We start from the raw sequence: 15,869 nt of genomic DNA, 5'->3' as shown, positions 1-15,869 counted from the left end.
GGACCCTGACCTTCCTGTTGCTTGCCATTTTAACAAAAGACCCTGCTCCCATGCCCACATGTCTGCTCTTGGCCTGCTGCAATGTTCCAGTGAAGCTCAACACAAACTAGAGGAACAACATCTCATCTTCCGGTTAGGCACGATACAGCCTTCCAGTCTCAACATCGAATTGAACAACATCAGATTATCAGCTCTACCCCACCATGACCCATTTGTTTTCATCCCATTTCATTTTAACTGTCTTTTACCAATTCTTAATATACATTTAATCCGCCGCCCCCAATCTTATCCACCTTTCCTGCACCTTTCTCCTCCCCCTTCCCCTCCCCCCACACCTACAGTTCATCCTTTGATGTTAGTTTCCCTGCTGTTTGACCTTTCACATATTTTGTTCTCTCTGGGGACTGCCATTAATACTCTTTCCCCTTGGTATCTATGGCCATTAGCACCCAGTTTCCCTGGGTTTCTGTGGCTATGACTCATCTTTCATTCTCACTCCACAGTATAAATATTTCCCACTTTCTCTGTCTGTTAGCTTTGACCAAGAGTCATCGGACTCGACACGTTAGCTCTTTTCTCTCCCTACAGATGCTGCCAGACTTGCTGAGATTTTCCAGCATTTTCTCTTTGGTTTCAGATTCCAGCATCCGCAGTAATTTGCTTTTACCCAATCCTGCAGTACCCCCACTTGTCATTGCTTCCATTCCAAAGCCTTCTGAAAGTCCATATTAACCACATCCATTGGCGCCCACTCATCAACTCTACTTATTACACCCTTGAAGAATTCCAGTAGATTTGTCAAGCATGTTTTCCCTTTCATAAATCTATGCCGATTCTGTCCAATTCTACCACTGTTTTCCGAGTCCTCTGCTATAAAATCTTTAACAAAGGGCTCTAGGATTTTCCCCACTACCAACGTCAGGCTGACTGGTCTATAATACCCTGTTTTCTCTTTACCTCCCTCTTCAAATAGTGGGGTTACATTAGCTATCCACCAATCTGTGGGAACTATTCCAGAGTCTACAGAATCTTGGAGATGACCAATGCACCCACTATTTCTCAGGTCAGTTCCTTAATTATCAGACTCTGGGGATATATCGGACTTTAATCCCATCAATCTCCTCAACACTATTTCTCTACTAATATTGATTTGATTCAGTTCCTCGATCTCACTGAACCCAGTATCCTCCAACATTTTTGGTATGTTGTTTACGTGCCCCTTTGTGAAGGCTGAACCAAAGTATGCATTAAGTTGCCCTCCCATTTCTTGGTTCCCCATTATAAATTCCGCTGTTTCTAACTGCAGGGAACCTGTTTTGCCTTCACCAACCTTTTTCTCATATACCTATAGAAACATTTAGTCAGCTTTTACGTTCCCCGAAAGTTTACTCTCGTCCTCTATTTTCCCTTTCTTAATCAATCCATCGTCCTCCTTTGTTAAATTCCAAACTGCTCCCAATCCTCAGACCTGTTGTTTTTCTTGGCCAATTTGTCTGCCTCTAGCTTGGATCTAACACTATCTCTAATTTCTCTTGTAAGCCACCTTTGGCCACCTTTCCCGTTGTACTTTTGCGCCAGACAGGATTAAACACCCATGCGCTCTTTGAATGTTTGCCATTTCCTATTCACTGTCATCCCTTTAAGTAACAGTTCCCAATCCATCATAGCCAACTTGTGCCTCATACCACCGTAGAGACATAGAGGTTTTACAGCATGGAAAGAGGCCCTTCAATCTATCGTGCCCTCACCGGCCAACAAGCACCGATTTACTTTAATCCCATTTTCCAGCACTTGGCCATAGCCCTGTATGCTGTGGCATTTGAAGTGCCTGTCTAAATACTTCTTAAATGTTGTGAGGGTTCCCGCCTCTACTACCCTTTCAGGCAGTGAGTTCCAGAGTCAGGCCACCTCTGGATCAGAAAGATCTTCCTCAGATGTCCTAAATACCACCTGCCCAAGACCTTAAATCTATGCCCGCTGGTTACCATCTCTTGCTGGATGCATTTTAAGAATTCCGTCCCCTTGAAGCCTTTCACACTTTGTCTATCCCAGGTAATATTGGGGAAGCTGAAATTTCCTACCATTAGTACTCTATTATTCTGACATTTCTCAGTCTTCCCTACATATGTCCCCTTCTATCTCTCACTGTTTGGGGGCCATAGTATACTCCCAGTAATGTGATTGTCTCCTTTTTGTTTCTAAGTTCTACCCTTATGTCCTCATTTGGGGAACCTTCGAAGATATCATTCCTCCTTACTGCAGTAATTGACTCCTTGATCAATATTGGGGCACCGCCTCCTCTTTTACACTCCCCCTATCGCACCTGAAGATACCATACCCAGAATATAGAGCTGTCAGTCCTGCCCCTCCCTCAATCATGCCTCTGTGCGAAGAAGAATATCATTCACCCATGTGTTAATCAATACCTCAACTCATCTGCCTCACTCTCAAGACTCCTTGCATTAAAATAAATGCCATCCAGCCCAGTCATGCCCTTGTGCCTCAACTTGTTTATTATCGCTCTGCCTACCAGAGTGACTTGGTTTTTCTTCTATATTTGGCTGTTCATCACCCCCTACTCTACCTCCACTCCATGTCCCATCCCACTGCCAAATTGGTCCAAACGCACCCCTCACTATTCGTGAGTTGAATGAGCCTTTGTGGATTTATACAGTGCATCTTATAAATGGTACATACTGCCGCCACTGTCAATCAGTGCTGAAGGGAGCGAATGTTTAAGGGGGTGGATGGGGTGCCAATCAAGTAGGCTGCTTTGTTCTGGATGGTGCCGAGCTTCTAGAGTGTTACAGAAGAACATAAGAACATAAGAACTAGGAGCAGGAGTAGGCCATCTGGCCCCTTGAGCCTGCTCCGCCATTCAATTAGATCATGGCTGATCTTTTGTGGACTCAGCTCCACTTTCCGGCCCGAACACCATAACCCTTAATCCCTTTATTCTTCAAAAAACTATCTATCTTTACCTTAAAAACATGTAATGAAGGAGCCTCAACTGCTTCACTGGGCAAGGAATTCCATAGATTCACAACCCTTTGGGTGAAGAAGTTCCTCCTAAACTCAGTCCTAAATCTACTTCCCCTTATTTTGAGGCTATGCCCCCTAGTTCTGCTGTCACCCGCCAGTGGAAACAACCTGCCCGCATCTATCCTATCTATTCCCTTCATAATTTTAAATGTTTCTATAAGATCCCCCCTCATCCTTCTAAATTCCAACGAGTACAGTCCCAGTCTACTCAACCTCTCCTCATAATCCAACCCCTTCAGCTCTGGGATTAACCTAGTGAATCTCCTCTGCACACCCTCCAGTGCCAGTACGTCCTTTCTCAAGTAAGGAGACCAAAACTGAACACAATACTCCAGGTGTGGCCGCACTAACACCTTATACAGTTGCAACATAACCTCCCTAGTCTTAAACTCCATCCCTCTAGCAATGAAGGACAAAATTCCATTTGCCTTCTTAATCACCTGTTGCACTTGTAAACCAACCTTCTGTGACTCATGCACTAGCACACCCAAGTCTCTCTGAACAGCGGCATGCTTTAATATTTTATCGTTTAAATAATAATCCCATTTGCTGTTATTCCTACCAAAATGGATAACCTCACATTTGTCAACATTGTATTCCATCTGCCAGACCCGAGCCCATTCACTTAACCTATCCAAATCCCTCTGCAGACTTCCAGTATCCTCTGCACTTTTCGCTTTACCACTCATCTTAGTGTCATCTGCAAACTTGGACACATTGCCCTTGGTCCCCAACTCCAAATCATCAATGTAAATTGTGAACAATTGTGGGCCCAACACGGATCCCTGAGGGACACCACTAGCTACTGATTGCCAACCAGAGAAACACCCATTTATCCCAACTCTTTGCTTTCTATTAATTAACCAATCCTCTATCCATGCTACTACTTTACCCTTAATGCCATGCATCTTTATCTTATGCAGCAACCTTTTGTGTGGCACCTTGTCAAAGGCTTTCTGGAAATCCAGATATACCACATCCATCGGCTCCCCGTTATCTACTGCACTGGTAATGTCCTCAAAAAATTCCACTAAATTAGTTAGACATGACCTGCCTTTAACGAACCCATGCTGCGTCTGCCCAATGGGACAATTTCTATCCAGATGCCTCGCAATTTCTTCCTTGATGGATAGATTCCAGCATCTTCCCTATTACCGAAGTTAAACTCACTGGCCTATAATTTCCTGCTTTCTGCCTACCTCCTTTTTTAAACAGTAGCGTCACGTTTGCTAATTTCCAATCCACCGGGACCACCCCAGAGTCTAGTGAATTTCGGTAAATTATCACTAGTGCATCTGCAATTTCCCTAGCCATCTCTTTTAGCACTCTGGGATGCATTCCATCAGGGCCAGGAGACTTGTCTACCTTTAGCCCCATTAGCTTGCCCATCACTCCCTCCTTAGTGATAACAATCCTCTCAAGGTCCTCACCTGTCATAGCCTCATTTCTATCAGTCGCTGGCATGTTATTTGTGTCTTCCACTGTGAAGACCGACCCAAAAAACCTGTTCAGTTCCTCAGCCATTTCCTCATTTCCCATTATTAAAACTCCCTTCTCATCCTCTAAAGGACCAATATTTACCTTAGCCACTCTTTTTTGTCTTATATATTTGTAAAAACTTTTACTGTCTGTTTTTATATTCTGAGCAAGTTTACTCTCATACTCTATCTTACTCTTCTTTATAGCTTTTTTAGTAGCTTTCTGTTGCCCCCTAAAGATTTCCCAGTCCTCTAATCTCCCAGCAATCTTTGCCACTTTATATGCTTTTTCCTTCAATTTGATACTCTCCCTTATTTCCTTAGATATCCACGGTCGATTTTCCCTCTTTCTCCCGTCCTTCCTTTTTGTTGGTATAAACCTTTGCTGAGCACTGTGAAAAATCGCTTGGAAGGTTCTCCACTGTTCCTCAACTGTTCCACCATAAAGTCTTAGCTCCCAGTCTACCTTAGCTAGTTCTTCTCTCATCCCCTTGTAATCTCCTTTGTTTAAACACAAAACACTAGTATTTGATTTTACTTTCTCACCCTCCATCTGTATTTTAAATTCCACCATATTGTGATCGCTCCTTCCGAGAGGATCCCTAACTATGAGATCATGAATCAATCCTGTCTCATTACACAGGACAAGATCTAGGACCGCTTGTTCCCTCGTAGGTTCCATTACATACTGTTCTAGGAAACTATCGCGGATACATTCTATAAACTCCTCCTCACGGTTGCCTTGACCGACCTGGTTAAACCAATCGACATGTAGATTAAAATCCCCCATGATAACTGCTGTACCATTTCTACATGCATCAGTTATTTCTTTGTTTATTGCCTGCCCCACCATATCGTTACTATTTGGTGGCCGATAGACTACTCCTATCAGTGACTTTTTCGCCTTACTATTCCTGATTTCCACCCAAATGGATTCAACCTTATCCTCCATAGCACCGATGTCATCCCTTACTATTGCCCGGATGTCATCCTTAAATAACAGAGCAACACCACCTCCCTTACCATCCACTCTGTCCTTCCGAATAGTTTGATACCCTCGGATATTTAACTCCCAGTCGTGACCATCCTTTAACCATGTTTCAGTAATGGCCACTAAATCATAGTCATTTACGATGATTTGTGCCACCAACTCATTTACTTTATTCCGAATACTACGAGCATTCAGGTAAAGTACACTTATGTTGGTTTTTTTACCTCTGTTTTGAATCTTAACATCTCCAGTTTTATTCCTTTTGTTATTACTGGGCCTATTCACTGTGCTCCCCTCAGTCACTGTACCTTGTACTGTCGCCCTTATGGATTTCTGACTATGTCTTCTCTGCCTTGCACTTTTCCCCTTACTTCCTTTTGTTTCTGTCCCTGTTTTACTACCTTCCAACTTCCAGCATTGGTTCCCATCCCCCTGCCACATTAGTTTAAACCCTCCCCAACAGCTCTAGAAAACACCCCCCCTAGGACATCGGTTCCAGTCCTGCCCACATCGGTTCCAGTCCTGCCCTGTTGTTGGAGCAGCGCTCAACTGGGCAAGTGCAACGTATTCCATCACACCCCTAACTTGTAGATGATGGACTGACTTTCGGGTATCAGGCAGTGCATTACTCTCCACAGAATTCCCAGCCTCTGACCTGTTCCTGTACCCAGAGTATTTATTATAATAATCTCCTTTTATTGTCACAAATATGAAGTTACTGTGAAAAGCCCCTCGTCGCCACATTCTGGCGCCTGTTCGGGTAAACTGGTACGGGAATTGAACCCACCCTGCTGCCCATGTTTTGCATCACAAACCAGCTGTCTAGCCCACTGAGCTAAACCAGCCCAGATGGATGGTCCAGTTCAAGTTTTGCTCACTAGTAACCCCCAAGATGTTGATTGCAGGGATTCAGGGATGGTAATGCCATTGAATCTCAAGGAGAGATAGTCACACTCTCTCTTGTTGGAGATGGTCATTGCCTGGCACTTGTGTGACACAAATATAATTTGCCACTTCTCAGTTCAAGCCCAAATGTTGTTCAGGTCTTGCTGCATTTGGACATGGACTGCTTCAGTACCTAAGGCATCGCAAATGGTGTTTAACATTGAGCAATCACCAGCGAACATTCCCACTTCTGACCTTATGATGGAGGGAAGGTTATTGATGAAGGTAGATTAAGGTAGGATCGAGGATACACGCCCCTGAAGAACTCCTGCAACAATGTCCTGGGACTATGATTGACCTCTAACAACCACAACCATCTTCCTTTGTGCAAGGTATGATTCAAACCAGTTTTCCCCAGATCCCCACTGACTCCAGTTTTGCTTGGGCTCCTTGATGCCACACTCAGTCAAATGTCGCCTTGATGTCAAGGGCAGTCTCTCTCACCTCACCTCATGAATTCAGCTCTTTTGTCCATGCCTGGACTAAGGCTGTAATACGGTCAGGTTTGAGTGGCCCTGTCAGAACCCAAATTGAGCGTCAGTGAGCAGATTATTGCTGAGCAAGTGTATCAGACATTTATTGATATCATGTTGAGTGAATAGAATTGTCTGAAGGCCTCAGGAGGAGGTCGAGGTGTATCATCTACTCGCACTTCCAGCTGAAGATCAGTGTAAATGCGCCAGTCTTGTATTGAGCACTGACGTACTGGGTTCCTCCAGTAAGTTTGCTAATTTTCCACCACAATTTATGACAGGATGTGGCAAACTGCAGAGCTTCAATCTGCTCCTGATCTTCAGTGAGGAATCAGTTAGCTCTATCACACGCTGCTTATGTTATCTGTTGTAGCTTCACCAGATTGACAACTCATTTTTAGGTATGCACTGCTCCTGGCATACATAGAACATACAGTGCAGAAGGAGGCCATTCGGCCCATCGAGTCTGCACCAATCCACTTAAGCCCTCACTTCCACCCTATCCCCATAACCCAATAACCCCTCCTAACCATTTCTTGGTCACTAAGGGTAATTTATCATGGCCAATCCACCTAACCTGAACGTCTTTGGACTGTGGGAGGAAAGCGGATCACCGGGAGGAAACCCACGCAGACTCGGGGAGAACGTGCAGACTCCGCACAGAGTGACCCAGCGGGGAATCGAACCTGGAACCCTGGCACTGTGAAGCCACAGTGCTATCCACATGTGCTACCATTCTACCCTCCCGCACTCTTTATTATATCAGGGTTGATCCCCTAGTTTGATGGTAATGAGAGTGGGGATACATCCAGCCATGAGATTGCCAATTGTGGTTGAATACAATTCTGATGATGACCCACAGCACCTCTTGAATGCCCAGTTTTCAGTTGCTCGATCTGTCCAATCTGTTCCTCAACTTTTTGGGGTTGGTGGCAGCATAATGGTAATGTCACTGGACCTAGGTGATGGGCTGAAGGGCCTCTTCTGCACTGTGTAATTCTGTGTGATCCAGTGAAGGATTTTAAAATTGTATTATCAGCTGGATGGAGCATAGTGGTTATCACTGTTGCTTTACAGAGCCAGGGTCTCAGGTTCGATTCCCGGCCTGGGTCACTGGCTGTGCGGAGTCTGCACGTTCTCCCCGTGTCTGCGTGGGTTTCCTCCGGGTGCTCCGGTTTCCTCCCACATGTCCCGAAAGACGTGCTGTATGGCAAATTGGACATTCAGAATTCTCCCTCAGTGTACACGAACTGGCGCCGGAGTGTGGCGACTAGGGGATTTTCACAGTAACTTCATTGCAACGTTAATGTAAGCCTACTTGTGACAATAATTATTATTATTGCATCTTTGAAAATAATCTCCAGGAGTTTTCACCTTGTATCAATATTGTTAACCAGATGATTTCCCCCTTGGCATCACTTATGATATGTCAGAAGGTGGTGGAACTACATCATCGCCTAGTAACCACAGACTGCAATTACAGTGTTGTCAGTACCTGTCTGTGTAGAGATTCCTATTGTGTAGAATTTTTAAATGTAAATGCCAAATACTGACAGTAAATGTTTGTCCAAAAATCACAGCAACAGGAAATTACAATGTGATGGAAAGACGCACGTGTACAGACAAGGAGAATATTTTAAATGACAAGCCAAATCCGTGGTCACGGCTTGCTGCTGGATGTACCTTGTAACTGGAGATGCTGGCCTGCAGTGAGCTGCCGTAACTGACTGCTAGACAAGGTAAACTTGTTTCCCTGGAAGTGCAGCGTCACGGGCTGACTATTCTGAGTGCCTCGTCCTTGTCCACCAGCAATGGAGGCAAGCTGGGCGATGCTAACGACTTCACCACCTGCAAGGCAAGGACAGCGTGCAATGCAATTATAAACAAGAAATCTGGACCATTGTCCTCTGGCAGTTAGTAAACCTGCACCCAAGCTCTACTCATGCAAGGTCATCTACAGTGTTCAAACAAGGTGTCAGAGAAGTTCATGCAGGGAAAGCAAAGTGAGATCGAATTTTAAAAAGGCCAGGTGATTGATTATCTAGCTAGTCAGTGAATATCTAAGAGATCTCACACATCTATCCTGATCTTCAAATGGAATATTTTGGAAATGCTTGATGAAGGCAATAATTTTCACAGCAATAATGGTTCATTCCCCAGTTGACACTTTGTCCATTTTGTTCTTTTATAATTCATTCACAAGCTGTCGGCATTTCTGGCAAAGGCAGCACTTATTGCCCATTCCTAATTGCACCAGAAAGTGGTAGTCACACGGAAGCCAGATCAGGTAAAGAGGGCAGATTTTCCTGTCTCGAGGATTTTTGCAATTTTTAAATAAAAATCGACTACCATTACGGAGGTCAACGTTTTATTCCAAATTTATTTGATTCATCAAATTTAGATCCTCCCGCTATTGTGGTGGGATTAGAATTAATTTTTCTGATCATTAGTCCACAATAGTTCAATGACATAACCACTATACTACCATACTACCGATAATGAGAAAACTCTTTGGATATTGTCTGGCCCAGCATAAGCTTTGCTAACATTTTAAAAGGTAGAATCAGATTGTGTATAAGCAAAGCACTTATTCCTCGAACGAGGTTTCTCTTTATTCCTTTCCCCCCTCACCCCACCCAGTTATGACTAATTTTGGATAAAGTTCAATGCATTTTTTCCGCAGTTTAAAAAACCTTTTTGCCCATTTCATTGCTAATTATTGTTTGAGGCACTTGGTGGATTTCTATGAATTAAGTTGATGGGAGATGACAAGAAATTTCAAAAGCAGCAGCCACGTTGCAGTGCTGTCGGAGGGTGGTATCAGACTTGTTATCAGCTGCCTGTAAAAGCTTAAATGACACCCTGTTATCAGTGTTATGAAAGTGAGGTGCATTTTTACACTGCCTTTCCAAGAGCATCTGTAAATAGGAAAAGCAAAAACGGGCCAGAGTCTCTGCTGAGGTTTATTAAACTCCTGCCGTCTGTTATCAGTGCTTCCGCCCCTTGAAACATGCAAGGGACAATTTACCTCTCGGACCCATCTCACATACACCGTCAGTTAACTTTACTACATTCAGTTGGAAGACGGCAACATTATCAAGCCCCTAACATACATTAAACTTTGGCTACTATTCATAAAGGCTGCAAATGCCGCTAATAAAAATCCTGAATCTTGTGCACAATAACAAAGTCATACTTGGGCACAGTTGTTTGGGTGGATTTCTGAACTTGTATATAGTTGTTTTTAACAAAGTTGTTTGGGAAATCTTTCCCAGCTTCACTTAAGTTGCAGTAGGGAAAAGGAACTTAGCACTGCTGACAGCGAGGACCAGATACGAGACTGGCGATATTACTTCCCCCATTCCCAACTTGCTCTTAATAAAAGTATTTTGCAGTATAACCTCTTGACAACTGAGATCTAGATTCCAATTGTGGGTCTGAACGCACACACAGGATACAAGGCAACAACATAACACAGGGCAATATTAGATGATTGATTAATATAAAAGTGAAGCACTGGCACATACACGTTTAAGCAATACTGCCATAGAATTTGATGCAACTCAAGTTAGGAAAACCAGCTGACTAATAAGCGTTCTACAAAAACATCACCTAAAGTTTTGAAATGCCTAGTCAAAATTCTTCAAGACCTGCAACTTTGAAAAAAATTAAGCAGCTTTTGTAAAGGCAGTGCATTATCTAGAGGATAAATATATCATCAGGTAAGTAAGTACTCAATATCGGAAAGACATGCTAGAAGGCAACATACATACAAAAGTGAAGCAAAGGACAGTGTTTGGTTCATTAGCCAACATGGCCAGAGCTTGTCGAAAGAAATATCAGCAGGTGAATTAGTCCCTTACCAACAAAGAGATTTGCATAAACAGGGCAGCAAAAGAGAATTTGGAGAAAAAAAAGGTTGGAAACTTGGCTGCTCGTGAGGGGACAGCCACCGCCAGCAAGAAATGAGTGAGTCATGCAACAGTAATAAGTGGGAGAATTAGGCAATATTTGCGAGGCCACTTACTAGGCAATCGTGCCTGGGCCTGGGAGGTCAGCACCAGCCTCTGATGCAGCACATTGGTTGTCGGGGTGGTGTGAGCGGAGGAGGCCTGTTGCTGGGCATGACCTGAGTGCGAGGCCTGGGAAACGGCCTGTCCCTGCTGGGTGACCAGGCCGGCTGTGCTGCCCAGGGCTGGGCTGGCTGTGCTAGAGGCGATGGTGCTGGTCACCGCCTGCTGCTGTCCTGGTGCGCTGGCAGAAGTCTGAGCCATCTGAAACGGAGTCGCTGCTGCAAATGACAAGCGGTTGGTTTGTGCTGGCCAATAACGAGATACTTTCATCAAAACATATTCACATTTCATTCTTTGCAAACTCACCATACCGCCCCAAAAAACGTAGGATGACAGTGATTAAAATTCAAGGCATACTCACCCGGTTACTGAAACTAGCCAGCTATTTCTTCGAGTCGGCACAATATACGCAACTCTAAGTCCTCTGTTTCATATCAAATTTTTTAAACTGTATACTACACTCCAAATAGCATTTTGTTTCAGCTTCAGCTAAAGGGTGGCACTCTCACCCGAGTCAGAAGGCTGTAGGTTCAAGACCCACTCCGGGCACTTGAGCACATAATGCAGACGGACACACTCAGCGCAGTACTGAGGGAATGCTGCACTATCAGAAGTGTAATCTTTCAGACGGGAGGTTGACGGAGGCCAAGTCTGCCCTCTCGGGTAGATGCAAAAGATTGCATGACACTCTGCTGAAGAAGAGGAGAGTTCTCCCTGATATGCCAGCCTATTTTTATCCCTCAGCCAACACCTAAAACTTATGATCTGCTCGTTTATTTTATATGCTTTTTGCGGGAGCTTGCTTTTCTCAAATTGGCCGCTGAGTTTTCCTACAAGGGACTGAACGTGAAAAAAACACATTTCACTGGTCGTGAAGTGCTTTTGAGTGTGCAGAGGTCATCATCCAGTGCAAGTCTTTCTTTCTTATTAATACATTAGAAAATAACTTTGGCCAACAACCAGAACCATGAATGAGAGCAAGAAGTTTCAGAAAGCCAAGGAAGTGTCTTAAATACAGCCAGAGTTACAGTGACAGTGAACACTTTTGACACTTCCGTAGGTTTTAATGCTCTTTGGAATGGTGGTAATTGATTACCACATCTCAAACACGGAAAAGCAAAAATTTGTCACACATCTTAACCACATCATAAGAAAGATGAGAAAGTATTGCCAGGCAGGCTCAGCTTGTGCAATGCATTTATGTATTTCACAATAGCTTTGTGAACCAATCTCTGGATAAGCGGGGAGGATTGCAAATCTTTGGAATTCTATCACCAAAAAACTGTGGAAGCCCAGTCATCAAATGTATTCAAGGCAGAGATTAATACATTTTTGGATACTAAGGGAATCAAGGGATATGGGGATAAGTGTGGGTAAGTGGAGTAGAGAAAGACATTTAAAGAGAGCTTTAATAAATGGCAGAGCAGAATGGAGGGGCCAAGTAGTCTACACCGGCTCCTATTTCTTACATTCTTATGTCCTTAGAAGCTCAGAGTTTCTTCTGCTTGAGGTCATAGTCCTTCGAGAAGAAACAAAGCTGTGCAAACCAGAGGCAAGGCTGGTGACTGTAAACTGCACTCCCAATGGCAGCCCAGATGTGGGAGTTAATGTGTGACCGTACTGACTCCACTGCTAGGCATTCAGGATCCTTTCTTGTACAAGTAGCGAAATGGTTGTGTTGCTACAGCCCAGGGCTCATCATCTCTGGACAGACCCAATCCTGCAGAATTCAGTTAAACAGCCCGTCTTTGCCCCCACCAGCATAACTCTTTTATACTCACTAATTTTTTTTAAAGTGTTCAAAAGGAAACAAGGTTTTTCTACCGTATTTCTTGAAAGGGGCCGGTTAGCCCAGTTGGCTGGATAGCGAGTATGTGGTTCAGAATAATGCCAATTGCGCCAGTTTGATTCCCATTAGGGCTGAGGTGGGCTTCGGACATGTCTCTTTGTCCTATTCCAGAAAGTAGAAGGCAATGGCAAAACACCAGCGACAAAAACTGCCTTGAATAGAGCTCTCAGGACAAAGCACCAGCAGACAACATGCCTCGGACCTGCCTTTGGGCAAAGTACCGATGAATGAATGAATGATTATTTCTTCAAGGCACTCAAAGACAGCAGCAACGCCAAACAAAGGCTGCAGGATCGGCTAAATCAATGATCTTTAACATCAAACTAGTAATTGCAAAAACTAGTTTTGCATTTCGAGAGGTTAAGTAATTTAATCTAGATTTTCAAGATATTAGGTGAAGATAGGATAGATTGTAATAAACTATATTGACAAGTTGGGGTGTCGAGTAGTGGCTGAATGGTCTAAAAAACAAAGCCAGTCCGTTCAGAAATGAAAGTAGGAAACATTTCTTCACTTGAAAGGTGGTAGACATTTGGGCTCTCTTCCACAAATGACAACTGGCGTTGGATCGATGACCAATTTTAAGACCAATAAGATTTTTATTAACCAAGATATTAATGGATATGGGACAAAGCAACAACATGAAGTTGGGTTTCAGACCAGCCACGGTCTCGTTACAAGATGGCCGAATAAGCTCAAGGGACTAAATGGTCGGCTCTTGCTTTCATGTTCAGGAAGATGCAGGTACCATTAGGATTACCATCAGATGAGCAAGTGCTGCAATCTGAAATTCAGCACAAGCAACCCACTCTCTCGCACAAGAAAATTAAAAAACCTCTCTGCAAATTCCACCAGAACAAATACTTACCCTGCCCTTGCTGAAACGTAAATATTGTGGTTTAAAATTGTTTTAAACCCAAGAACCGCACCTGTAAATTTAACAAGTTACCAATAGCTGAGGAAACAAGGAAAACATTTGCTTCAGATGATTTTTTGGTTAGCGTTCAAGCTCTGCTTAAGCCAAAACCCATGCTGTTAATATTGTGGACAGCATGATGCAATATTCATGTTCTACATACAATTTAAAGTTTTCCCCCACCACAGTTGATAAACTCTTAAGCTCATGTAAAAACGTTTGAACGCCCAATTAAGGGCAGGCACGGCCACCCTCCAATTTAAAAACACCATTGAAATGAAATGAAAATCGCTTATTGTCACAAGTAGGCTTCAAATGAAGTTACTGTGAAAAGCCCCTAGTCGCCACATTCTGGCGCCTGTTCAGGGAGGCTGGTACGGGAATTGAACTGTGCTGCTGGCCTACCTTGGTCTGCTTTAAAAGCCAGCTCTTTAGCCCTGTGCTAAACAAGCCCCTTCGGTGTTTCGTGACCAGCTACTTCTTCCAACTTCATTTGGAGGGGATTAGGAATGCTGCTCAATTGGAGGATCAATCCCAACAGATTTTCCTGATTCTCATTGACTCCAGTTTTGCTCGGGCTCTTCGATGTTGTTCACAGTCAAATGCTGCCTTGATGTCAAGGGCAGTCACTCTCACCTCACGAGTTCAGCTCTTTTGTCCATGTTTGAACCAAGGCTGGAATGAGTTCAGGAACTGGCAGCACAGTGGTTAGCACATGCTGTTTCACAGCTCCAGGGTCGCAGGTTCGATTCCCGGCTTGGGTCACTGTCTGTGCGGAGTCTGCACATTCTCCCCATGTCTGCGTGGGTTTCCTCTGGGTGCTCCGGTTTCCTCCCACAGTCCAACGATGTGCAGGTTAGGTGGATTGGCCATACTAAAAATTGCCCTTAGTGTCCAAAAAGGTTAGGTGGGGTTACTGGGTTATGGGGATAGGGTGGAGGTGTGGACTTAGGTGGGTTGGTCTTTCCGGTGCGGACTCGATGGGCCAAATGGCCTCCCTTCTGCACTGTCAATTCTATGTCTATATGTCTGTGTCCATGACCCTAGCAGAACCCAACTGATAATCCGTGAGCAGGTTATTGCCAAGGGCTGTTGCTTTTTCTTTTTTTTTCATAAAATAAATTTAAAGTACCCAATTCTTTTTTTTATAATTAAGGGGCAATTTAGCGTGGCCAATTCACCTAGCCTGTACATCTTTTTGGGTTTTGGGGGTGAGACCCGTGCAGACACAGGGAGAATGTGCAAACTCCACACGGACAATGACCCGGGGTCAAACATGGATACTCGACGCCGTGAGGCAGCAGTGCTAACCATGATGCCACCGTGCTGCCTCTAAGCGCTGCTTGCTAAAATTGTCAGCGACCCCTTCCATCACTTTACTGATGATATAATAATCGCTTATTTTCACAAGTAGGCTTCAAATTAAGTTACTGTGAAAAGCCCCTAGTCACCACATTCTGGCGTCTGTTCGGGGAGGCTGGTACGGGAATTGAACCCGTGCTGCTGGTCTTGTTCTGCATTACAAGCTAGCTGTCTTAGCCCGCTGTGCTAAACCAGCCCCAAATAATTGTGAATAGACAGACTGAACAGTAATTGGCTGGGTTCGATTTGTCCTTCTTTTTGTGAACAAAACATACCCAGGCAGTTTTGCACATTGCTGGGTAGATGCCAGTGTTGTAGCTGTACTGGAACAACTTGGCTAGGAGTGCAGCAAGTTCTGGAGCACAAGTGTTCAGTACCATTGCCAGAATATTGTCAGGGCCCATAGCTTTTGCAGTATCCACTGCCTTCAGTCATTTCATGATATGATGTGGAATGAATCAAATTGGCTGAAGACTGACATCCGTGATGCTGGGGACCTCCGGAGGAGACCGAGATGGATCATCCACTCGGCACTTCAGGCTGATGATCGATGAAAAAGCTTCAGCCTAGTCTTTTGCACTAGTGTGCTGGACTCCCCCATCATTGAAGATGGGGTATTTGCGGAGGTTCCTCCTCCAGTTAGTTTTTTTAAATTGTCCACCACCATTCAAAGCTGGATGTGGCAGCACTGCATAGCTTTGATCTGATGCGTTGGTTGTGGAATTGCTTAGCTCTGTCTG

General features: G+C 44.2%; 1 protein-coding gene across 12 annotated transcripts in view; it reads right to left on the bottom strand.

The window, feature by feature from the left end:
* ep400 (E1A binding protein p400) overlaps positions 1-15,869 on the bottom strand; it is a 197,429-nt gene that overhangs the window by 85,933 nt on the left and 95,627 nt on the right. For 10 of the 12 annotated variants that reach the window (XM_038803932.1, XM_038804131.1, XM_038804405.1 and 7 more), the window contains 2 exons: positions 10,957-11,220; positions 8,613-8,777 (listed from right to left, as the gene is read on the bottom strand). In XM_038803932.1, the coding sequence (XP_038659860.1) occupies positions 8,613-8,777; positions 10,957-11,220 (429 nt within the window). The remainder of the gene's footprint in view (positions 1-8,612; positions 8,778-10,956; positions 11,221-15,869) is intronic. The other 2 variants (XM_038804668.1, XM_038804838.1) reach the window with 1 other exon arrangement.

The sequence above is a fragment of the Scyliorhinus canicula genome, chromosome 1 (assembly GCF_902713615.1).
Source record: "Scyliorhinus canicula chromosome 1, sScyCan1.1, whole genome shotgun sequence".
Lineage (NCBI taxonomy): Eukaryota > Metazoa > Chordata > Chondrichthyes > Carcharhiniformes > Scyliorhinidae > Scyliorhinus > Scyliorhinus canicula.
Note: the sequence above shows the minus strand (reverse complement) of the source record. Positions and strands in the feature narration are given on the sequence as shown.